This window comes from Aquila chrysaetos, chromosome 24, assembly GCF_900496995.4.
Source record: "Aquila chrysaetos chrysaetos chromosome 24, bAquChr1.4, whole genome shotgun sequence".
Lineage (NCBI taxonomy): Eukaryota > Metazoa > Chordata > Aves > Accipitriformes > Accipitridae > Aquila > Aquila chrysaetos.
In genome coordinates, this window is record NC_044027.1 from 5018543 (window position 1) to 5041754 (window position 23212).

The 23212-nt window shown below is 54.1% G+C and overlaps 3 protein-coding genes across 11 annotated transcripts in view; 2 read left to right on the forward strand and 1 right to left on the reverse strand.

Annotated features, from left to right (window-relative positions):
• Positions 1–6968, forward strand: part of SCUBE3 (signal peptide, CUB domain and EGF like domain containing 3) — a 39052-nt gene extending 32084 nt beyond the window's left edge. For 3 of the 4 annotated variants that reach the window (XM_029999484.2, XM_041119669.1, XM_041119670.1), the window contains 11 exons: positions 109–201; positions 287–403; positions 483–650; positions 927–1130; positions 1238–1399; positions 1697–1864; positions 1968–2129; positions 2380–2577; positions 3036–3188; positions 3378–3457; positions 3631–6968. In XM_029999484.2, the coding sequence (XP_029855344.1) occupies positions 109–201; positions 287–403; positions 483–650; positions 927–1130; positions 1238–1399; positions 1697–1864; positions 1968–2129; positions 2380–2577; positions 3036–3188; positions 3378–3457; positions 3631–3780 (1655 nt within the window). In that variant the 3' untranslated portion in view covers positions 3781–6968. Of the gene's footprint in view, positions 1–108; positions 202–286; positions 404–482; positions 651–926; positions 1131–1237; positions 1400–1696; positions 1865–1967; positions 2130–2379; positions 2582–3035; positions 3189–3377; positions 3458–3630 lie in introns of all 4 variants that reach the window. The other variant, XR_003921268.1, reaches the window with a different exon arrangement.
• A 933-nt stretch (positions 6969–7901) lies between these two features.
• RPL10A (ribosomal protein L10a) lies at positions 7902–11657 on the reverse strand. The gene is made up of 6 exons (XM_029999549.1): positions 11515–11657; positions 11233–11307; positions 11048–11128; positions 10562–10710; positions 9455–9627; positions 7902–8102 (listed from the first exon to the last, which is right to left on the reverse strand). The coding sequence occupies exons 1-6, from the start codon at positions 11655–11657 to the stop codon at positions 7932–7934; spliced, it is 792 nt and encodes a 263-aa protein (XP_029855409.1). The 3' UTR covers positions 7902–7931.
• Positions 11658–12326: 669 nt separating this feature from the next.
• On the forward strand, positions 12327–23212 carry ZNF76 (zinc finger protein 76). Of its 6 annotated transcripts, none has more exons than XM_041119684.1 (15): positions 12327–12368; positions 13714–13905; positions 15227–15307; positions 16477–16554; positions 16707–16909; positions 17719–17796; positions 18197–18316; positions 18570–18645; positions 19002–19127; positions 19491–19670; positions 19961–20194; positions 20575–20711; positions 21513–21665; positions 21775–21888; positions 22250–23211. In XM_041119684.1, exons 2-15 carry the CDS (start codon positions 13833–13835, stop codon positions 22352–22354), a joined length of 1758 nt encoding a protein of 585 aa, XP_040975618.1. In that variant the 5' UTR covers positions 12327–12368; positions 13714–13832; the 3' UTR covers positions 22355–23211. The 6 variants fall into 6 exon arrangements, with proteins under 6 accessions (XP_040975618.1, XP_040975616.1, XP_040975619.1 ...); XM_041119682.1 differs by having other exon boundaries at positions 12358–12470; XM_029999496.2 differs by lacking the exon at positions 12327–12368 and adding an exon at positions 12403–12470 and having other exon boundaries at positions 18200–18316.

The following is a 23212-nucleotide window of genomic DNA, read 5'->3' on the forward strand; positions in this document are numbered from 1 at the left end:
TCGTCCCCCCACGGCACAGCCGTGCCTCCCTGCGTCACCCTGGCAGAGCATCGTGGGGACCGGGCAGCCGCTCCAGCATCCCCCGACCCCCGTTCCTCCTTCCCGCAGAATCCGACAGCAGCTACACGGTGAGCTGCGGGACCCCCGTCCTGCGGCAGGGTGGCCAGCAGAGACCCACCAACGGCAGCCAGCAGTGCCTCGGTAAGGGGGTTCCCGGGTTGCCCGTGGCCACCGCTAGCCAGGCTGCCTCACGCCGGGGTTGTTGAGCACCCGCCTTTTCTTTTAGAGACTGTCGCTGCGCCAATCAAGCAAAAGGCTTCCTTCAAGATCAAGGATGCCAAGTGCCACCTGCACCCACGGGCCAAGGGCAAGCAGGATGAGGCCGGGAAGGCTGGGGCGCAAGGTGAGGTCTGATGGCAGGGGGGCGGCGGGGATGCCCGTCCCCCCAGGAGGGATGGGGTGCTGACTACATGTCTCCCCAGGCGCAGGCGGTTCGGCACCTTGCTCAGACTGCCAGGTCGCCTTCGTTAATCTCAAGTGCGACTCGTCCAAGAAGGGGAAAGGCCGCCGGGCTCGCAACTCCTCCAACAAGGAGGTGACGCGCATCACGCTGGAGTTCGAGGCGGAGATCAAGCCGGAGGAGATCACAGGTGGGCACGGCACTGGCTTGGCCCGTCTCGGGTGCAGGCAGGGGTGGTGGGACCAGGGGGATGGCCGATGGTGGGACCAGGGGGACGGTGACATCCCCATGCAGCAAGAAGAGCCGAACCAGTCCTCACCCCGCACCGGATTGGGATGTGTTTGGCGGCTCTTGCAACCGAACATTTGGGAGGTGGTTTTAATCCTGCTGGGTTTCCCTCTCCATCCCTCCTTTCTCACTGCATCCCTTTTTCCCCCTGCACCCCCATTCCCCCCTGCACCCCCAGCCAGCTGCAACCTGCACTGCCTGCGACAGAGAGTGGAGAAAAAGCTGAAGTCGGCCATCAAAGCCCTGAAGAAATCCATCAACCAGGAGCGGTTCCTGCTCCGCTTTGCAGGGATGGAGTACGAGGTGGCAAGGAAGCTGAGCGTGGCCCCGGAGCGGCAGGAGAGCTGCGGGCCGGGCCAGCAGCGCCTGGGTGGCAAGTGTGGTAAGCAGCATCGTGGGGTGCCCGGGGCGGGGGGACCGTCCGCGTCCCCCCCGGCGGTGACAACCTCCCACCCACCGCATCACTGACGTCCCCCCCCCGGCTCTCAGTTAGCTGCTCGCAGGGAACGTATTACCACGGCCAGACGGAGCAGTGCGTCCCCTGCCCTGCCGGCACCTACCAGGAGAAGGAAGGGCAGCTCTCCTGTGACCTGTGTCCCCGCGGTGATGCTTTCGGACCGGTGGGAGCCACCAACATCACCGGCTGCACGGGTGAGGGGGGGCACGGAGAGGGGCTGGGAGGCACGCTCGGGGGATGTCCGGGGCTGCAACCTCAACCATCAGCTGTCAGCCCGCATCCAGAAGAGGGGAAAACCCTGAGCGTTCCCAGGACCCACAGAAGTTGCTATTTTGGGCATTTATCAATTAGCGGGACACCGCGGGAAGGGCAACGCTTGCTCTGGATATATGGATGCTACCAAGGCTGGGGGGGGAGAGGAGCCAGGGGCATGGGGTGGGCGAGCTCTGGGCATGCGGGATGCCAGGACTGAGCGATGCCTGTGCCCGCAGGTCAGTGTCCCCCCGGCCAGCACTCAGCCGATGGCTTCAAGCCCTGCCAACCGTGTCCCCGTGGGTCCTACCAGCCCGAGGTGGGTCGGGCACTCTGCTTCCCCTGCGGCGGGGGGCTGACCACCCGCCACGAGGGAGCCCTCTCCTTCCAGGACTGTGACACCAAAGGTAGGTCGGAGCTGGTCCCTGGGGATGGGGGCACCCAGCGGGGCCGTGCCTGTGGCTGACGCAGCCCCCTTTGCTCTCTGACCATCCGTTCCCCCCACCCCAGTCCAGTGCTCCCCTGGGCACTACTACAACACGAGCGTCCACCGCTGCATCCGCTGCGCCGTGGGCACCTACCAACCCGATTTTCGGCAGAATTACTGCATCGCCTGTCCTGGCAACACCACCACCGACTTTGATGGTTCTACCTCCGTGTCCCAGTGCAAAAGTAGGCGAGCTGGGGTGCAATGGAGGGGGGGACAGGCATGGCGTGAATTGGGGTCTTTCCTCAAAAGTATCTAAAAGTCTCTTAAAATAAAGTTTTGGGTCATTTCTGTGCTTTATGCATGCAGGCAGGCATGGGGGGGATGCATGGAGCAGTGCTAATAGAGCACTCCCGCCCTTGCCCAGTAAACCTCCCCCTGTCCCAGTGCCCGTGCCACTGGTTCCCAGTTGAACCGCCTCTCCATGCCTTGCAGACCGGCAATGCGGGGGGGAGCTGGGCGAGTACACGGGCTACATCGAGTCCCCCAACTACCCGGGGAATTACCCCGCCAACGTCGAGTGTACCTGGAACATCAACCCGCCGCCCAAGCGCAAGATCCTCATCGTGGTGCCGGAGATCTTCCTCCCCTCTGAGGACGAGTGCGGCGACGTCTTGGTCATGCGGAAAAACTGTAGGTAACCGAGCGTGCTGCGGAGCTCACGGGAGAAGCCGGGGGAGGAAAAGGCTGGGGTTTGGCAGAGCTGCCCTGTGCAAAGGGAAGAAGCTGCGTCCCCGCGTGGCAGGAGGGGATTTTTGGGAATTGGGTGAGTGGGGGGTTTGGCATCGCCCTGGTGTCTTGCTGGATCAGGGGGATGTGCATGGGCTAAGCGTGGGCTGGGTTGCACACCCAGGTCTCAGCACTCCTTTCTGGGGGTAAAAAAGCCCCATTTGGAGCTTTCCAGAGCAAGGAAGGAATGACAACATCCCTGGTGTGTAACGTGAGGGTTGGGGGGGACTCAGCCTTGTCAAACACGGACGACCCCCATCCCTGGTGCCCCTCTTCGCCCTGAGCATTTAAGCACAGTAAGGCTGGGGGTAGCTCTGCTGATGGGCATCCAGCATCGCATATTCCCTCGCCATTCCCCACAGCCTCCCCGTCTTCCATCACCACCTACGAGACATGCCAGACCTATGAGAGGCCCATCGCCTTCACCGCCCGGTCTCGGAAACTGTGGATTAACTTCAAAACCAGCGAAGCCAACAGTGCCCGGGGCTTCCAGATCCCCTACGTCACCTACGACGGTGAGCACAGGGCGCAGGCGGACGCCATCCCGGTGTGCCGGTGTCTCCCCGACCAGTGCGGTACCCAGGTCACCCCCAATTCACACCTCCCATGTATTTGGGGGGGAGCAGGCTCAGGGATGGGGACCAGAGTTTTGGGGACAAGTGACAGCTCATGCCCTGACTGTGTTTTTCGGCTGGGTGTTGCAGAGGACTATGAGCAGCTGGTGGAGGACATCGTGCGGGACGGCAGGCTCTACGCCTCCGAAAACCACCAGGAGATCCTCAAGGTGAGCGTGTCCCCACCCGGTCCTCGCTGCCCGGGGGATGCTGGCATGCAGGAGCATCCTTCCCTTCGGATGTGCCCCCGTGCCCTCCCTGCGCTCGTGGCTTCGGTTCGGAGCCACCGCGGGGGAGCACAGGGTGGGATGGTGACCCTCCCTCCGGCTTGGCTTCCCTGCAGGACAAGAAGCTTATCAAAGCTTTCTTTGACGTGCTGGCGCACCCCCAGAACTACTTCAAGTACACGGAGAAACACAAGGAGATGCTACCCCGCTCCTTCATCAAGCTCCTCCGCTCCAAAGTCTCCAGCTTCCTCCGGCCTTACAAATAGCCCCCCGCACCCCCGCTGCCCCCAGGCCGCCCCGCAGCCAAGGAAACCTTCTTCTCCCTTCCTTCTCCTTTCCGATTTTCTCCTTCCTCCGTTCGGCTCCGGCAGGACTGCCACCTCTCGCCCCGCAGACGTCCCCCCACGATTTCTCCGCCGCTCCCCGCAGAGCCGTGCCCCCGGCCGGGGAGGGATGCTCCGGTCTCATCCAGCTGCTGGCGAAGCCGCTCCTCTCTTCCGAAGCAGCTTCTTCATTTTAGGAAACAGAAGCACCGGTCCTTTCGCCATCCTCTGTCCTCCCTTTGGTTTCCTTTATGCCAGGTCTGTCCCCATTCCCCGGTGCCACCAGCAGCCCGGGACATCAGGGGGGTCATCGTCCTTCCAGCCCATGGAGCTGGCACTGGCTGCAGCCCCACCGAGCCCTTTCACAGAGGAGTGCAAGAAGATAACGCCGAATTTATCGCAGCGCCTGGGTCGTGGGTATCGGCATCGCTTTGCAGAGATCGGGGGAAAAGAATTTAAAAAAGCATACTTGATTAAAAAGAAAATTCAAAGGAGAGATCGGCAAAGCACGCCAGCGAACAGCAACCGTGGTGGCTCCAGTGGCCGTCCCGCCGGAGAGCCGCGCTGGCGCTGGGAGGAAAGCACAGCCAAGCCACGTTCCCGGAGAACAATGTCTGGCTGCACGGGAGAAAACAGGGAGCAAAGGAGAAGGACTTTCAGCCGGGTTTGGTTTTTTTTTTTTTTTTAACCCCACCCCAGACACTTGTGCCAAGAAACCAGACTTTCTTACAAGCTCTGCCAAAGAGTAACTCGGAAAAGCAAGCTTTGTGAAGAGCAGGAGTAAATGTTTGTGCACTAGGATATCCTCCTTTCTACCTTTTTCATATGTATTAAGTGCAATCATTTGAGTCTTCTTTATATTATTTAGAGGGAAGTGTTTTTTTTCTACTAGAAACGACAATATTTATACCTGCCTGAGAAATGAGAATGTGCATTTGTAACAAAAGAAAAACCATCCACCCAAAGCAAACCCAGCCCTGGGCTGCCGCTGACCAGCAGGATGGCGTTTTCAGGTCTTGCAACCTTTTCTGCCGCATTTATCCCCGATAAAACCCCCTGTTCAGGGGCAGGGGGAGATGGTGCCTCTCCTGCTCGGCGTGTGATGGGGTGAGTTTTTGCAAGGGGGTTCGAGGTGTCTCGGTCCGTCCATGGAGGAGATGGAGTGGCTGGGGTGGCTGTGTGCTTTTGGGCTGATCCTTCATGGTTTGAGGGTTATTCAAGCCCCATTGCGAGGAGGATGCAAAACTCAGCCCCATCACCTGCTTGTCACAAACCATTTTGCTTCCCTGCAGGGGCTCAGGGATGAGTTGAGACCCGGGGGCTAGTCCCGAGGCAGGGTTCGGGGGGGGGGCATGCTGGGAGGAGAGGGGAGCTGTCCCTTGGCTCAGCCCCAAAATCACTCTCCCAGGTATGGAGATCCATGGAGGGAGAGCCATCCCTCCCCAGCTCTGGGGAAGCTTTGTGCTTCCAAGTCCCTTCAGGTGCTTTTGGCTCTTTCTCTCCGCATGTGCTCGTCCCGCTGGGATGCTGCAGGAGACCCTCCCCAGGGAGCAGATTGCGGATCCCGGGGCGGGGGGGGGGACGACCCCATCCTGCCACCACCACCCCCCCCCCCCTTCACTGCCACCTGCCTTCCCCGAGCTTTGCAGACAGGCACGGCTGGGGACGGTGGCCAGGTGGATGTCACCAGTGGGTTTGTCCCCCTGGCATCTCCACGTGGCCAGACAGGACCCCCAGCGACAGGCAACCGCTGCCAGCGGTCATCCCTCTTCTTCCTCCCCAAGCCTCTCTGCCTTTCCAGCCCTGCCACCGGCTCTCCGCTGTCACCTCCCCATGCCTTCATCCCCATCTTCATCCTCTTGAAGACCTGGAGCTGCCAGGACTAAATGTGGTCGACTTGCCTACAGCTTTCCTCTTGGCAGGTCCTCTCCCATCCCTGTCCCCGCTTGTCTCTCACTGTCCCTTTGACCGCATCTGGGGCGAGCCCTGCTCTTAATGAACCAATTATTTATTGCTCTGCACGTTCCCCTGGGCCAGTCCTTGCTGAAATCGGGAGGCAGCTGCTCACCCGTGTTTTCCCTCCTCAATCCGTGCTGCTCCAGAGCTTCTTCGGGGCTCTGTTAGGGGCTGCGGGCTGGGTGAGCGCTGGCAAAGGGGGCTGAGGTTTGTCCCCAAGATGTGTCGGTTGGAAAAGTCTGTCCTGATTGATCCCAGCTGTGGATTTACCCCTCCTGCCACCCGGCTCCCAGCCTGTTTGGAAGCTCGACATCTGTGGGCTGAGCTGTTTGTCACTTGGTTGGTGTCTGAAAGCAGCTGCTTTGATGCACAAAAGCTGTTGTAGGGATTTGGAGGTGGCGGGGGGGATTATTGCTTTGGGGCAGTCACAGTGGAGCAGTGACCATTGAAAGGGTCTTTCATATTTAGAAGGAAAAAAAAAAGAAAAAACCAACAGCAAAAATAAAAACAACCCAGGAATGACTAACCCCACTGCGGTGGCCCCGGTGCGATGCAGCCACTCGTGCCCACAGAGGAGTTTGTTAATTCTTTTGTGATTTAACAGCGGGGTTGCTGTCGCTCTGACCCTGTGGGGCACTGGGGCTCCCGGAGCCTCGGGCTGTCCTGGTTGCCACCGTTGTCACTGCATCGACCCCCTCTGCTCCCCTAAAGCAGCTTTGGAAGGGTGAGGTGGGCAGCGCATCCTGCTGCAACGGCCAAAGCCACCTGATAACATCTCCTCCTCCTCCTCCTTTCACCAAATATATTAAATAAACCCCAAAGGAAGTCCACAGGGCCACCAGAACCACCCCACTGCAGTTCAGTCCCTCTCTTCACCCACACCCACGACTCAGAAAGGGTTTGAAAGGCTGAAAACTGCATCATCAGCCACCTCTCAGATGTATTGAATGTTTCGACGCGGTGAACATAAATAAGGGTTGCTGGTTATTTTGTTTTTTTCATGTTGGAATATTTATATCTGCCTTTTGCAGTGGGCCACAACTTACCATTTCCAGCAAAAATGATTAATGAGAAAGATGTAGTTCATGAAGTTATTTGCACTTGATTAAAAGAAAAAAAATGTATCTGAACTTTGTAAAAAGAAATGTTTGCATTTTGTATTGTCTTTTTTTAATTATTAAATGGAATTTCTTGGTGTTGTGTTGATCTTTCAAAAACTGGCTCTGATGCTTATTTTAAAGGTTTCTAACAGCAGGATCCAAAGCTATTTTCATTGTTTTGTTCCCTCGGATGCTAAGACAAGCTCTTTTCAAGGGCATAGGGCTTTTTTTTTCCCCCAGAAGCTTAAATCCTACACACTTCCATAAGCTCGCCAGTAATGTATTTATACAATGTATTTATTTATATACATTAATTAGAAGCAACATATCTCATTTTTAGCCCAGAACATGGAGTTGGACAGGCACTAGCTCAGAGGGGTTGGAAAATACTCTTTACCTTGGCCCCAACCCCTTTGCTGAGCTGTAGCTCCCACCCCATACACCCCCCCAGCACCCTCCATTCCTCGGGATCCTGTGTGTAACTGGGGCCAGCTGGAAGACACCCATCAAGTCCTCATGAGCTGCTGCTGGGCAGGTCCCTGTGGCCCATCATTGGTTGTGGGGGGGCAGCAGAAACCTATAAATGCAAGTGCCCCCCCACACCCCAGAGTAGAGAGGCTGTCAGACAGGGCAGAGTCCTATGCACAGGATGGCTTTGCACAGCTGCAGCACAAAGTGAGAGTCCCCTCTGTGGCTGAGGCGGGGGATCTTGCGGCTAAAGCATGACTGCTGAGCAGTTCTGCCTGCACCACGCTCCTTCATCTGCAGTAGCCACCTGTTTTTTTTGTTCTGGATGCGAGTGGAGCTGTTCTCCCTCCCTGCCCTGCTCTGAATGCAGGATGATGAGCCTTGTTCCCTCAAAAGCTCTAGCAGTCTGATACTCCACTTGAATTCATGTTCCTATCAGATCAACACAGCATTTGAGACCTTTCTTGCCACAAGGAAGCAAGCAGCTCTTCAGCAAACCCTTCCCAACAAGTTTTGGAGGAACACAACCACACACAGCTGTACGTTTCCTAAAAGTTTATTGCTGCCCAATTAGTACAGGCGCTGGGGCTTCCCCATGGTGCTCTTGATATACAAAGCACGCACGTTCTGCCAGTTCTTCTTCAGCAAGGACACCAGAAAGTTGATGGCCAGGTGGATGTTGTAGACAAGTTCGTCCTCTGTCATCTTCACATGACCGACAGCTACAGCCAGACAGAGCACCTGGGGGACACGGACACGAAGGTCACTCGTGCAGGTAGAGGTTTTGCAGGGAAATCAAAGATTAGAGCTAAGCAACTGACAAAACAGCACAGTGCTGATCTAAACTCATCAGGCTATCAAATTATCTGATGTTCTGTCAGCTGGACATGACTTCTCCAGCTTATCCATGGGTGTTTCCACAGAGCTCATTATATTTGGCATGTGGCTCCCATGAACATGTCTGGTAGCATCTGGACATCATCTCTGTCTGAACAACAGCTTGGGTAGGTCTGGCTTCCTCAGAGTGCAAAGGTGACTTAACAGAAGGCAGGGAGCACTGCTGCCTCCCCGAGATGGGGAAACGGGAAGGACGTGTCACGAGCTGTGCTGGACTGGCGCTAGAGCGGGAGCAGACCTCTGGTTTAACTCCGCTCCCACACCCTGTTCATTAGGCAGCGTTGGCATGTGCCCTGCAAACCGCTAACCCGGCGCAGTACAGACTATTAGCTCCAAACGTCACTGCTAAGCATGGCGCCAGCTTCACTTTTTGTTTTGGGCACCAGCCCTTTCTTTCTGCACATAACGCACACAGAGGCCAAGCCTCTGCCTGCCAGCCTTGCCGAGAAGCTTGTAAGTCAATGTTCCCCACAGGCTGAAGACAAAAGAATTTACGAGTGAGCTGACAGGCCAAGTGTCAAGACATCGTTAGCTCAGTTACTTAAAATGCTCCAGCATTTGCAAACTATCACATTTGCTGTGTTCTCCCAGTTGTTGTGCCCCTAGGCCCAGATCAGCTGGAGTCCAAGGATGCACCTCAGCGAGCAGAGCTGTTAATTCTGAATAATACCCATGAGTCACATTTAGACCGCTGACACAAGATTAAAATGCCTGAACAGGGTTATTTTGGTTTTAGGGAGTCAGCACGCCTTGACATCTCTTTTGACAGCAAGAGCAAATATCCACAAAGCTGCTCCAAAGTTCACTTGCAGAGTCAGATCCCAAACTCGCCTCTGGCAAAGCACTGCTGCGTGCACAGACCCACGGGGGCATGCCTGGCCCCACCCTGCAAGTGTCACCCACTTACTGTAAGAAGCATTAATTATGACTGATTGTGCTCAGCACTGAAACACCAAATTCATCTCCTGATTATGTGCTCAAAGATCTTTCAGCCACAGATAAATTACTCCTCCTTTGCAGCTAGCTGCTGAATGCTCCTTTGCTGCAGAGGAGAATGTCACCGGCTGCTGTTTTAGGAAGATGCTCGAGAGACACCTACAGCCCAGACCAGAGATCGCAGCCACATACAAGTGATCACCCATCACAAATAACCTTCAGGTATGTAGTTGCCTTGGTGAGGAAAAGCCCCGCTTTACCTTCTTCATCTGAAATTTGATGGTAGATTTGACCTCATCAACCTTGGCCACCAGGTTCTCATTGTGAGTGAGAAGAGAAGGGAATTTGCCGGCTTTGTTCAGACCTGGACCTAGGATTCGAGGGATCTGCTTGATCAAGGACTCGGAAGCCAGAAAGGCATCGTACTTCTTGGCTGTGAGGAGAGAACCAATGTAGGTAAGGATGGAGTCTCAGCTCCTACACTGAGCTTGAAACTATGGCTCAGCTGAGGCTGCACAGCTCCATTTCCCTCAACATGTGCACTTCAACGTTCTCAGAGTCCTGCCTAGCTGAACCCAAGCTGGTTTTAGTAACATTATGTTAGAAATTACTCCTGTCACAACAGCCAAACCCACCAGAACCCAGCTTCACATTCTGACAGCATACTCTTAACCATATTTCAGTTCATTTCCCTGAGAAACTGGCATTTGTCGAGCCACAGGTGACAGATGCTGAACTCGGAGCTCTACCAGGAGCCTTTACTGCAGCCTGTGCATGTGTGGATGGACGGATTGCATATCTCAGAGAGCTAGCAGCTGTGGTATCCTATGTCATTTCCTACTTGCATATAGTTCCATGGTTAATTATAGATTGAGCGGGCAGTTTTTCCTGTCTGCTTAAGACATGTATCAAAATTACTTTGACTTTGCAGGAAGGGAAGGATTTTATCCCTTACCAAGTAAAAATCGGCAAATTTCATTCTATCCATTTAAGTACTGCAGGACTAAAGCAAACTTTTGCCTCCAACTTTACTCAGCTTTTGCTGCCCTCCAGCTCCCTGACCAGTGAAGTGAGGAACACCAGCTGAGGGTGAAACTTTCAGGTAGACAGGAACAATTTTCCTACACCCCTTCCTTCTGGAGGACAGCAATCAGCCTTACTTCCGAAGGGCTGCGCTCCTAACAGGTTGTTTGCTCTTCTGGGTAGTTTCTAGACAGGTTTCTGTACTTCAGGCTGACTCTGGTCAGCCTTCTATTCCCTGCAGTTAACTATGACATGGAAATCCAAGCACAGGGAAAACCATCCTGCTTACTCAGCCCTCCCAAGTTAGCCAGGGTACTCGGAGCCCGATCCACACCACCACTCACCCAGCTTCTTCACCAGCTTCTTGTTTTTGTTGAGCTTCTTCAGAGCCTCTATGTCCATGTGAGGGATGTCAACCGCTTTGGCCTCATCGCAGTGCTGCTGGTCCCCCAGCAAGCAGACCGAGAACTTGGGCCGTGGAGTTGACTTCAGCCTGGGGACAGAAGGTCCAAATTACTATGAACCGCCAGCACCACACACACTTCCATGGGATCCATCACGGAGATACCTTACCACAGCGCCCGGCAATCTTCCTCCACAGCTCGTAACCTGCCTTCTCCAGCAGGTCGGTGGGGACAGCCCAGCGGCCTCCCACACCTCCCCTCATGTTTTAAGACCCAGGGTAGGGGTCCGTCCAGCCGCACCCACTTAGCTGGGGTGCTCTGAACTACCCGAGCGGTTCAGCGCTGCGTCCTCCCGCCGTGGCGGCACCGGGGCGGCGGCGGGGGGGCACAGGCCGAAGGCTGGGTGGGAGCAAGAGGATGCCGAACCTGACGGTGCCGGAGAACCGCTTGTCTTTCTGCGGGTCGTAGTTCTTCAGGCTGATCTGCAGCTCCACCGTCTCCACAAACCTGAGGGAGGAAAGGGGGTGCAGGTGAGGGCCCAGCGGGGAGACCCTGGTCCAGCGCCGGGGCCTGTCACACGCCCGGTCCCGTCACGGTGCAGGGCTTCTTACTTGCGCTTCTTGGTCTTGCTGCCCTGCAGCACCTCCTTCACCGCCTCGTACAGGGTGTCGCGGGAGACTTTGCTGCTGCGGGGGGGGAGAAAGACAACGCGGGCTCAGGGCTGACCCCGCCTGGGCCTCCTGCGGGTCGCGGGGAAGGAGGGGACACAAAGCCCCTGAGCCCGCCCGGGCCCATCCGCGCTCCCCCTCAGCCCCCCGCTAACGGCCCGGACGGCCCCGCAGCCTCCCGCCGGGCGCGGATGGCGGCGGATGGCGCGGCGAGCCGGCACCCACCTCATGGCGGCGGCTGGTCGGGACCGAAGGGGCGGGCCGCCACCCTGAGCGCTATAAATGGAGGCGGGAAATATCGCGAGACTCGGTCTCGAGGCTCGGCGCCATGCTGGGAGTGGCGGAGTGTGGCAGCGCGTGGCAGCCATGCTGGGAGCGGCGGAGTGTGGCACGGTAGGCGCCATGTTGGGAGCGGCGGAGTGTGGCACGGTAGGCGCCATGTTGGGAGCGGCGGAGTGTGGCACGGTAGGCGCCATGTTGGGAGTGGCGGAGTGTGGCACCGTGTGGCCGCCATACTGGGAGCGGCGGAGTGTGGTGTTGGAGGGCCGTACCGCCTTCCCCGCCTCTCGGCTTCCCTCGGCGGGCAGTTGCCCGTCCGTATCTCCTTCGTTGTTAAAGGAACGGCTGTGGTCCCTTTGCCTCCTGTCTCAGTCTACCAGGCCACAACGCAGCAATGAGGGCACACAACCCCGGATCCCCAGCCTCCCCTCAGCAGCCGCCGGGAAGGAGACGGCTCACAACCCCTGCGGGAGGAGCTCCCGGGGCACAACGCCTTGCTGCTGGGACAGCTTCCCCCTCTTGGGCTTCAGTGCTATTAAACCTCCTTATTAAGTTTCCGCGGGCAGAGACTCGCTGAAGGCCCGCGCTGCCCGCCAGCTGGGAAGGGCAAGGCTGCTGAGGGCAGGCTGTGCCCTTCGGCTTCGATGTCGGCACGGCGCATGCGCTGCCGAGCTGCGCGCATGTTGCCCGCCCAGCGACTCTCTCCCTAAACCGGTCCTGCCAGCCCAGTTCCGGGGGGAGGGCGGTGCCGCGGTGCCCCGGAACCTGGGTGGCGGGCTGCCGGAGGCTGAGGCGCGGCGGTGGGCGCTGTCGCTATGCGGGTTGCGGGGCGGGGCGAGCAGGGGCCGGGCCCCGGTGCATGGCGGTCAGGCGGCGGACTCGGTCCCGTCGGGTTTCCTCAGGTCGGTGCTAGTGGTGGTGGGGGAGGCCTGAGGGGAGGGGGGGGGAGATGGCGGCCGAGGGGCAGCCGGGCCCCGGCGAGCTGCTGCCGCCACCCCCCCGGCTAACAACACGGGGGGAGCCCCGCCGTGTCTCCCCGCCGGCACCTGGGCCTGTCCCGCCCTGCCGCTCCCCTCAGGGCTCGCCGTGGCGGCAGGCCCCGTCCTGCTCCTCAGGGCGCCAGGCCCTGCCCTGTCCTCAGCCCGCCCTGACGCGGGAGGCACGTCCCTTGTCATCCCCTGGGTGGCTTCCCACCGCAGCCTACACCTGGCTTTCCTCAGGCAGCGCCTGCCCCATCTCTTCCAGGGGGTCGCAGCCCCTCCAGCAGTGCTGACAGCGGTTTGCATGGTAGCCATAGCAGCTCAAAGGGGCCTCGATTCCCCAGCGGTGCCCAGCGACCCTGCTGGGACGGAGCCTTTGCTGGGAAAAGAGCTGCAAGGCCTCTTGGGAGGTGTCAGCCCTAAAAGCAGGCAGAATCTGCTGGAGCTGGAGAGGAGCTGTCTGTCGGGGGTAGGGAGCACTCAGGTTAGAGGGCACTAAGTGTGGCATAAAGCCTGGCTTCACCCCTGGGTGTTGCAGTGACAGACAGAGTGGTCAGACATGTTCCTGGAAATCAAAATGATAAAATATTAGGCTATCTCAGAGATTACTCATGAAGAATCCACTGCAGCTGCTTTTAAAGATAACCTATGAGCAGAGTGCCTCTTTAGCAAAATGTTCTCATGGGAGTGTGGATGTTTTAACATCATCTGCTTATAGCCTGAAATTCTGTTCCTCAGAAGGCTGGGAATTAGACAGGAAAGGGAAGAGAGAATGAGGATGCTTCCAGGGACAAAGCTCATCATCCTGCCCCTGTCTCTTGTCCTCTTGCTGAGGACACCCTCAGCCTGTAGGTTCAGACTATAAAGTACTTGGAAACCTTTCCTGCAGATCATTTGGGGGGTGGGAAGGCTTGAATGTGGCGTTTGCACTATCTCTACAAAGAGTCTGTCAGTTCACTGGCTTGATAAAGCTTTATCTTGTGTTTGTCTGTGGAATAGATTGTTAGCCCTGCCTGCCATCAGTATGGGAAGGGGTGCATCTTTTGTCCAGTTTAATCCTTTATAATCTTTAAAATAGTTTGCCATTCAAACCTTTCTTAATGTGCAAAAGTGAGTATACGTATGTTGGGAAAAGATAAAATTTGAATTGTTCTTTTTATTTAAGGCTTGCAACAAAGAAGACAACTTGGTGTTCCACAAACCTCTTGCTCTGGGTCCCGGTGCTCTCTGCGAGCACACTGAGTAAAGTGAAATTCATGTCTGAGGACCAGTCATCGGGGCAGGATGGAGAGCTTGGGCTTGCAAGCAGTGACCCTTAGTGACGGGACGACAGCCTACATTCAGCAGGCTGTCAAAGGTAATGGTTCATTTGGGCTGCAAAGTCTAAAAGTCTCTTGATTGACACTGTGAAATTAAAGTCAGACTTATCAAAAGTGCCCTCATGGCAAGTGAGGTCTCATATATCTTGTATGGTTGCTTGGTACAGGAAGCTAGCAGCTATCTGTTAGATTTGCACAGAAGAGTGAGATAGCAGAAATAAAACATGCCTGTCATTTGGAAATAAAGATTTGGAGATGGGAGAGCTGTTGCTGTAGAAGATGAAGGTTCTCTTCAGACTAGAGTGAGCCCTGTTCTCCCCAGGGTAACTGGGGAAATGGGAGTTCACGCTATGGCCTGCAGGACTCTGTTGAACCAAAACTTCACCTGAAGCTAAGCACTTACTTCACTGAGGTGCATAGGATTTGGTTCACAGTAGTGCTTCTCTCACTCAAAGGAGTGCTGAGCTTGGCATTGGTTAACTGAAGCGATATTAGTGCCAAATTCAACACCTGCCCTTATTTTGGTGTTTGTAAGGTGCTCCTTCCTTCACCACGCGCTGTTCCTGAGAAAAGGAACACGCTGTTTCCCAACCTGTGGAACAAGATGGTTGAGTTGTGAGGCTTCATGTCCTGGGGATTGCTTTCTTGCTCTCTTTTCTGTGCAAACTCACTGCAAGTTTATTACATGTGTGGAGCTGGACTATCTTGAAAACTACTAGGTTTTGTGACACCCCCCCCCCCCCCCGCCCCAAACATTGTGCATCAGGTGAAAGCAACCTGGATTCCTCTGTTCAAGGGGATAGACCGATGTTCTCTCTGCATCAAATAATTTGCTAACTTAAACATTATTACAGGGTTACTCAGAGTTACACTATTTTAAGAGTCCAGTCTACCATCAAGGGTCCTGTAATTTTTTTTCCAAGAGTTCATCCTCCACCAAAGCAGAAGAAAATGAATCTTCAGGCCCTTGCTGATGCCATTAAAAGCTCCCACTTTATTTTTTTTCTCCAGCACAAGTGTAATTGCTTTCTACTTTAGATCCAAAAAGTTTAGCACACATCATTCTTTCTGCTTCTTGGCTTACAGAGCTGTGAAGGGCAGCCTGTAAACAAGTGATGACTGAGGTTCTTTGTCTTGTATTCTCCTGTCTAGGAAAGGGGAGCTCCAGCATTTCTGGGAAGTTAAGTGCCTCTATGGCTATTCAGGGGAAAGCTTGATAAATAATAGCTTATAAGTAACAGTTTCGCTGTCTTCAGGCGACTGGTTTCCTTGCGAAGATGCAGCAAAGGGGACAGCTCATGGGACCAGGAAGACTGGACTCTGCAGGCAGTGCTGATGGCATTTTTTTAACTGTTTCAGGTGAAAAGCTGATTGAAGGGCAAGTCATTGAACTTGAAGATGGGACCACAGCTTATATCCATCAGGTGACAGTTCAGAAAGGTGAGGACCATAAATTCACCTCTTTTTAGAAGGATGTTGTAGATGTAACAGCAGTTGTCTGTGTTCCAACAGTCGGGTTCCTTTATTAGCTTTAAGAAGTCCTTATAGGTGTAGGGGGTTTTTTCTTGCCCATGGTTTTGAGGTTGAATGAGCAAGGACATAGAACATGTGATTTCCTGCAAAGTTTTTAGCAATCTGACAAGAAGGCAAATTTGCTGGTGGTGTGAGCAAATGTTTAAGTGTTGTTTCATCTGTGGGCTCTCTCACAGTTGTCAGTCTGACAGATCCCAAGTCTACAAGCAAGGCTGGTAAGCTGTGTGCTGTGTTTGTGCCAACTATAGAGCCCAAACAAAGTTTGTTTCACATGGGAGCAGTTGGACAGGAATTTTCTCTGAACTGTGAGATAATATATTACTTCTGGAATAGGTCTTTGGTGGGGGAGGGTGGAGATTGTTGGAAGCAATACCACCTTGGTCATTGACCCATCAGCCAATGTCACCTCTGAAATGAGGTGACATTAATTAACCTGAGAGGTGATGGGAATTCATTTCATGTGGGAGACACCAGAGTGGCACAGAGAAATACGCCCTGACCATGATAAGATGTAAAAGGGCAGGTGGTAGAAAGAGCTCTGTTGCTTTGTGCAGTCCTTTCTTCACCCTCCCAAGAAACTTCTATGCCACCTCCCTTTTCTGTTCTTAAAAAGTTGCTTGAAACCCACTTTGTATGCCTGGCTGTGTCCCTTCCCTCCCTTCATCCTGTTCCCTGTCTCCAAATGTACAAGCACAGTGAGATGGGTTTTCCTTCTCCCCCGTGCTGCCATGGGATGTTTGTGTTCTCCTTTACATACCCCTGTGCCAGAGCCGTCATTCTTGTCCAGGACATAGTCTGGCATTTTGGAATTGGTGAGATACTGCATTACCCCAATGAGCTAAAGAAGTGTGGTGAAGCTATGCATGAAGCCTTAAAAACCTCATAATTCATGTCAGGAGGGCTCAAATGGTGTCTTAAAACCTATAGTTGTGGTTGACCTTCAGTGCAAGCAGGCAGCCCTGCTGTGTCCTCTTCTGTGGGTATGAATACTGTAGGGTTCGGGAACTGATGCAGTATCCCCTCCATCCCATCTGAGTCTTCCAGTAAGGTGGGTGAATTTTTTTCTTTTCCTTTAGAGTCTGTGGCTTTTGAAGACGGTCAGCCAGTGGTGTTGGAAGATGGCAGCATGGCCTACATACACAACACGGCTAAAGGTAAAGAGTGTTCCCTGTTCTTCCCTTGGCAGCTGGAGTAAAAGCTGCTAAAGTGTCACAGATTTCCAAGGCTGTAGGTAGTCCAGGGAGATGAAGAGCGGCTCGCACTCAGCAGCTCTTTTACATTTGATTTTATTGGTTTCCTCCTGTAGAAAGTTTTGACGCCAGCACCTTCGAGGCCATCCAGCTGGAGGATGGCTCCACTGCCTACATACATCGTCCTGTTATCATGCCACCTGGCAGCACCATCCTGGAAGTGCAGGCAGAAACTGGGCTAGAGGAGTTGGCTGGAGAGGAGGCAGATGATGCCTTTGATGTTGAGACCATTAATGCATTAAAGCAGTACGCCAGTAAGGTGAGGAAGCAACACTTCTTTCATGGTCTGCCAGCAGCGCTGAGGGGCTGCTGTAGTAGTCCACCTTTGGCCTGGGGTTTAAGTGTCCTCCTTCATTAGTACTTCCGTATATTTGTTTTTCAGCAGTGCTAGCTTTGAGAAGAGAAACTGGACAGGGCTCCAGTGAGAGTGCCACCACTGACAGGTGGCTGACAGTTAAGGACCTAGAACGGGGCAGTTTCCTGCTGGACCCTCTAGCTAGTTCCTACAGAGTTCTGGGCCTGCCACCCTTAACCTGCTGCAGGCCCAGATTTGGGAAGAGCAGAGAGCTGCTGTGATACAGCTTGGATTTTTTTTTTCTTGCTTTAAATGTCCCTCCTTGTAGGTATTCTCTTTCTGTTTGCCTGGGTTTCTCATAATGCCACGTGGGTTTGATGTTCTTTTCCACAGATGATTCAGGCAGCAGATCGAGACTAGCCTTTTACATATCAGGAGTTGCTAAGTTATGGCCACTGTTCCCCATGTTGACAAAGGCCTCAAAAACCAAAATAGCTTCAGATCCTAATGTGTTGTCACTGCAGTGCCCCATCTGAATATCTTGGGTGCTACCATTTTCTCCCATCTTCATGGTGGTGTGTGAGAAGGGGCTACCAGGAGTGTGCTGACACTGTTCAGCTGGGCAGCATTAAGATTTGCCGGTGGAGACCTTTCTGCTGTGGTAGGACCAGCCTCCGCTAGCTCTCTGGAGAAGAGGGGAGTGGCACTGCTGATGTGAATGCCTTCCTGCTTGGGTTGCTGCACTAACAGTGCCTGTGCTTCTTTACTTGTAGGTTTCTGACGAGGAAGAGGAGGGAGTGACAGACACCTGCCGTATGAAGAGTGAGGACTCCAGCAACATCCCTTCCCAGGTCTGAATTTTTCAGTGATGCATTTCTGAAACTAGGCCGAACTTCTCCTGATGCAGAGCGCTTTGCCAGCTAGTAATTAGAAAAGCTTTGTGGCTTCTCTGCAAGGTTAGCAAATATATTAGCTGCAAGTTTTACAGATGAACTAAGTGAAGCACAGAGAGGTGAGTTACGTGCCTGAGAACACCCAGTGAGCTGGGAGGTGGGAATGGGAAATGCTGGTTCCTAGACCCTTGCCCTGTCACCTGGGTTTTACCATATGTGCACAAGTTGTGTTTGTAGGAACATGTTTTTGTGAGAATAACTGAAGGAGTGCATATGTATGGCAAGGAGGGAAATGATTTGTGTGGGCTTTGCGAAGCCTGTTGTAGTGGCTCGCTGAATTAATTTCCATATGTCTCAGCAGGATTTGCAGGAGGAGGAAGTGCACAGCAACGAGAAGGGGCAGCAGGCTGGCAGTAGAGCTTTCCGTTGTGGGTACAAAGGCTGTGGCCGCCTCTATACCACTGCCCACCATCTAAAGGTAAAGCAGGTAACATGCAGTCATGCAGTGTGCAGACCAGACATGTCCCCATGTTACAGTGCCAGATCAGAATGCTGCTATACAAAAGGCTGAGTTGTGTGCTGGGCTCCCCGAGAGATCCAGATGTATTAATTGGCCAAGGTGAAATCCAACACAGAACTTCAGATTCTCTCCACCAGCTAGATTTCTTCACACTGTCTTCCTTCCTCCTTGTCTTGGACCTCATTTTAGGGACCTGTTCTTTCTTTTCCAGGTACATGAACGTGCTCACACAGGTGACCGGCCATATACATGTGACTTCCCAGGCTGTGGGAAAGCATTTGCTACAGGTAACAATTTCTCTTTTGAGCAAATTTTGTTTTCTGTCCAGTCCAAACCACTCCTTGAGTATCAGCCCTGGCATTTTTCCAGCAGAGTGCAATGAGCATAGCTTTTAAAGCATTCTGAGAAGGAATTGCAGCATGGGAGACTGCCTGGGACTTGATTGATTATGGACAGATTAACGGAGTTACAGGAAGAGGCTGAGTTGTCAGTGGCATTGTGAGGCTGATTGGATATTTCTTCCCCTTCAGTTTTGCAGACACAGGACAGACATTCAAAAATGCATGAACTGAGAGGTTGTATGCAGCTTGCCATATTACTGCCTTCTCGTTATAAAATTAATTGTGGTTTCTTTCCTGGACAGGGTATGGGCTGAAGAGCCACGTGAGAACACATACTGGTGAGAAACCATACAAGTGTCCAGAAGACGTGTGTAGCAAAGCCTTCAAAACATCTGGCGATCTACAGAAACACATCCGGACACACACAGGTGAGCAGTACTGGAAGAGAACTGAGCTGCCCATTGAAAGGGTCTCCAAAATAAAGTACTGCTTCAGCCTTTGTCCAGGACATGCCTTTTTGTATCTTGCGTGAAGCAAGGCGGAACTGAAGTTGTCTTCAGGCAGAAGTAGACGGATAGGAGTAGTAGTACTAGGGATTCTCGACTCAGTTACGAACAGCAGAGCAAAGAGGGTGGGGATGCCAATGTTGCTAGAGGAAATGTGCCAGCAGTTGGGTCTGATTTGAGGTCTTGTTGTAATACTGTGGAGGAGTGAAGGGATACTGGTGTCCAGGGCATTCCGTGTAGCTGTGTTGTAACAGGACTCTCATCCACGTTACTCTGTCAATGCAGGTGAGCGTCCCTTCAAGTGCCCCTTTGTGGGCTGTGGCCGCTCCTTTACCACATCCAACATCCGCAAGGTTCACATCCGAACGCATACAGGCGAGCGGCCATACATGTGTCCGGAGCCCAACTGCGGAAGGGGCTTCACCAGTGCCACCAATTACAAGAACCACATGAGAATCCACACAGGTAAGAGGAGGAGAGGGTGAAATGCAGACAGCTTTGCCCCAGTCAGCTGGCTGCACTGACAGCCTGTGGCAGCAGGGAAATCTGTGGGACTGAAATGGTCGTTTCCAGGCCAGGCATTGCAGGGGTAGATCTGGGGGTAGCCAGGGAGCTAAAGGAAATAGGAATTGCTTTATTGGACTGATTATTGTTCCACTGGTCTGTCTCCAGCTATTCCCTCTTGATGGGGAATCCCTTCCCAGAGCATGAGGAGGGTGAGTGGGTTAAGCTCTGCTCTGTGGCCTCTGCCCTAGGAGAGAAGCCGTACATGTGCACTGTGCCAGGCTGTGGAAAGCGCTTCACTGAGTATTCCAGCCTCTACAAGCACCACGTGGTCCACACGCACTGCAAGCCCTACACCTGCAATAGTTGTGGGAAGACCTACCGCCAGACCTCCACGCTGGCCATGCACAAGCGCAGCAGCCACGGCGAGCTGGAGGCCACGGAGGAGAGCGAACAGGCCCTCTACGAACAGCAGCAGCTGGAGGGTGAGCAACCACTGCCCCATCACCTGCGGCAGGCTTGGGTCAGGCTGTGCAGCAAAGGGGAGACAGATGACAGCAAGAGCCTGCAGCCGCTTCCCTCTCTCAGACCCAGGTCTGTGCTGTGGCCTCCTGCCTTCCCCCATCAAACCCAAATCTCTGTCACAGATGAGAGAAAAGGGCTCCCCATGGTCCTCGCTGTATGTCACGGGTCAGGAACAGACTCCTGCCCATTCTGTAGTACACAGAGAGGTAAAGACCCTTCTTCTTGTGCACTTCTGTGCTGGCCCTTCAGGCAACAGGCAGGTCCCGGGGTCAGGCGTGTGCTTTCACGCTCTGATTAGTGCTTCTCTCACCCCTTTTGCTCTTCCCCTTCCCTGACTCAGCTGCCGCTGCTGACAGAGACTCTCCTATGAAAAGGCAGCATATTGCTTTCCTGTCAGAGATGGAGGAAGATGAAGAGGAGGAGGAAGATGGTATGCCTACGCAGGTCTCGCTTATCTCTCAGGATGGGACAGAGCAGGTATGGACACTGACACCCTCCAGCATGTGGAGAACAACAGTTACCTGAGTGAGATTCTGCCTCTACCCAGCCTTGGTGTTCTCTTTAAGGCTTTTTTTCGGTGTAAAACAGACCCTGGGCCTTCATGGGCTCTGTCTGTCATGAGGGCTCCCTTCTTACAGCTTTATCCCATTGCTGCAGTCTTGATGTGGAGGGTAAAGAATGGGTCTCTGGTCCCCAGCTCGCCTTCTTGCTGGAGGGGGTCTTGCAGGTGTTTGCCCAGACTTGTGCACAGTGCCTGACAGCGCTCACCTCCTGGACAGCTGTCAAGAGGCAGCTCCCAATTTCTGCTGACACAGGCTGGATTTGGAGATTGTTTTTTCATCATTTGTATATGGCAGTGCTTTTCTTGTACTTCCCTCCACCAGCTGCTCTTGTGCTGACTGGGAAAAACTCCCTCTGTGGCATGGGGCAAAGGAAACAGCTGCCACGAGTAATGCTTGTTTCCTCTTAGTCTGAGATGTTTCTGCTGCAGCAGTGCACAGGCTGTCCCTTCAAAGCCCGGAGAGAAGATGCTAAATGGGAAGGGGAGGTGTGGTAGAAGGGAGAGGACTGGAGACCTGAGGTCTGTGAGTTCTCCCATCGATTCTGTCCATGACCCTGGGCAAAGTCCTTGGAGTTCTTTGTGCCGTAGGTCTTGCATGCAGAGGAGGAGAGACTATTTCATCCTTACTGAGACCTTTGTGTTGCTAAACTCAAGAGTTGGGTAAGGCTTCCTGAGAAGCCATCCTGGCTGAGAGCATCCGCTGTTATCCCGCCCAGGTCAGTTTGTCACAGGAAGACCTGCAGGCCCTGGGCAGTGCAATCAGCATGGTGACGCAAAGCGGTGCCCTCGCCGTGCCTGAAGAAGAGCTGGCGGGTGATGACACACACACCGTGACTGTGGCCAACACTGCTGGCACCGAGACGCAGCCGGTACAGACAAAACTGGGACCTTCCCTTTTCCCTGTGGAGAAGCAGCCTGCTAGAAGGGAACTGTGTTTTCTTTTAAAACATGATCATTTTTCATCTTAACTTTTCCTAGGTTACCATAGTCACTTCTGGGACAGTAGTGTCTGAAGAATCAGCCATCACATCCCTCCGTCATCAGCAGGTGGCATTGCTGGCTACTGCCAACGGCACCCACATCGCAGTGCAGGTACCACACAGCTCCTGCCACGTTCCCTTTTGTTTGCCCCCATCTACCCACTGGCTTCAGCACTTGCCCTCTCGCTCTGCTGCCTTGCCTCTTGCCCAGGGTGCTTGCTCCTTAATTCCCAGATGCCCTGTGTATAGAGGAGAGCAGGGCCATGCTCCTCGGATTGCAGAATGCTCCTTTGTAAACAGCCTTTCCCCATCGTAGCCATGTCTGTCTCTGCTTTGCCTCTCTGGTTCATACCTGTGTCACCCACTGCCGATCCCTCGCACCTCTGTCCTGCTGGGGGCTGCCCTGAGCGAGCTCGCACCTCCCGAGCCCACCTTTTGGGAGGACAATGTTATCTCTCTCCTTCCTCCACTAGCTAGAAGAACAGCAGAGCCTGGAGGAAGCCATCAGCATGGCCGCAGCAGCAATCCAGCATGAACCTGTAACACTTGAGGCAGCCGTGTCTGAGAATGGGTGCTGAGACCCTGCAGAGCCTCCCGGGCAGGGAGAGCCGGCAGCCCGAGCCTGTTCTCCATGGGGGCGTCGGGAGCGGCAGGAACCGGGCCGGCTGGCGCGCAGAAGAGGTGCGGTACACGAGCGAGGGAAGGTGTCCAAGACCAGCGGCCAGCGCGTGCACCGCGCAGGCGGTGAGAGCTAGTGCCGGCAGCGCTGGGCTACCGGAGTGACGCTGTTCGAAGGGCTCTTCTCTCCATGGAGGGATGTCAGACTCTTGGCTGCTGCCTTCTCCTGGAGGCTCTGCTGTTTTCCTGGGCTCTGAGCAGCAGCTTTCCTGCTCCTTGCCTTGGGCACTGACTCCCTCTGTCTGGAGGAGATGGCAGATTGTGTCTTCTAGTATTTATTTCTTCATGGCTGAGATTTCCAAGACCTGTCAGTCTTCTGCAGCAGGGGTGGAGCCACAGAGATTTCAGCAGTCTCTGGGAGTACAAAATTTTTTTGGAGAGGCACTTCCTGCCCTCTCCCTTTAGGAATGGTCCAACAGCTCCCCTTTCCTGCCCACCCCTCCAGGTAAGGGACAAGCGGGCAGCATATGCACAGAAGCAATAAAGCCCCATCAGAGCAAGCCCAGGCTGTCCTGGGCTCAGCGTCTGGAGCGGTGACCAGTTCCTGACACTGGAGTGAGTGCCCAGATGAGCTCCAACAGTAATTCTCCCATCTCTTTATCACATTCTGCTCTCAAGCAAACTTTGTTGGCAGACTCAGCACTGTGGAGCAGAGCAAAGCACTGCCTCCTCCAAAGCCAACCAGCACTTGTTGGGGGCTGAGCTAGACTTGGATGTAAATACTGAGTTAAAATAAAACAAATAAAAAATTTTCTTTT

Bases quoted from the DNA above. Each gene is read 5' to 3' on its own strand.
- RPL10A (XM_029999549.1), bottom strand. From the start codon at position 11,657: ATGGCTGCCACGCGCTGCCACACTCCGCCACTCCCAGCATGGCGCCGA. The intron at 10,711-11,047 runs GTTCGGCATCCT...TTCTGTCCCCAG, and splicing joins CGGTTCTCCGGCACCGTCAG to GCTGAAGTCAACTCCACGGC. The intron at 8,103-9,454 runs GTAAAGCGGGGC...CGTGTCCCCCAG, and splicing joins TCAAATTTCAGATGAAGAAG to GTGCTCTGTCTGGCTGTAGC.
- ZNF76 (XM_041119684.1), top strand. From the start codon at position 13,833: ATGGAGAGCTTGGGCTTGCAAGCAGTGACCCTTAGTGACGGGACGACA. The intron at 17,797-18,196 runs GTCTGAATTTTT...CATATGTCTCAG, and splicing joins CCAGCAACATCCCTTCCCAG to CAGGATTTGCAGGAGGAGGA. The intron at 20,712-21,512 runs GTATGGACACTG...TATCCCGCCCAG, and splicing joins CTCAGGATGGGACAGAGCAG to GTCAGTTTGTCACAGGAAGA.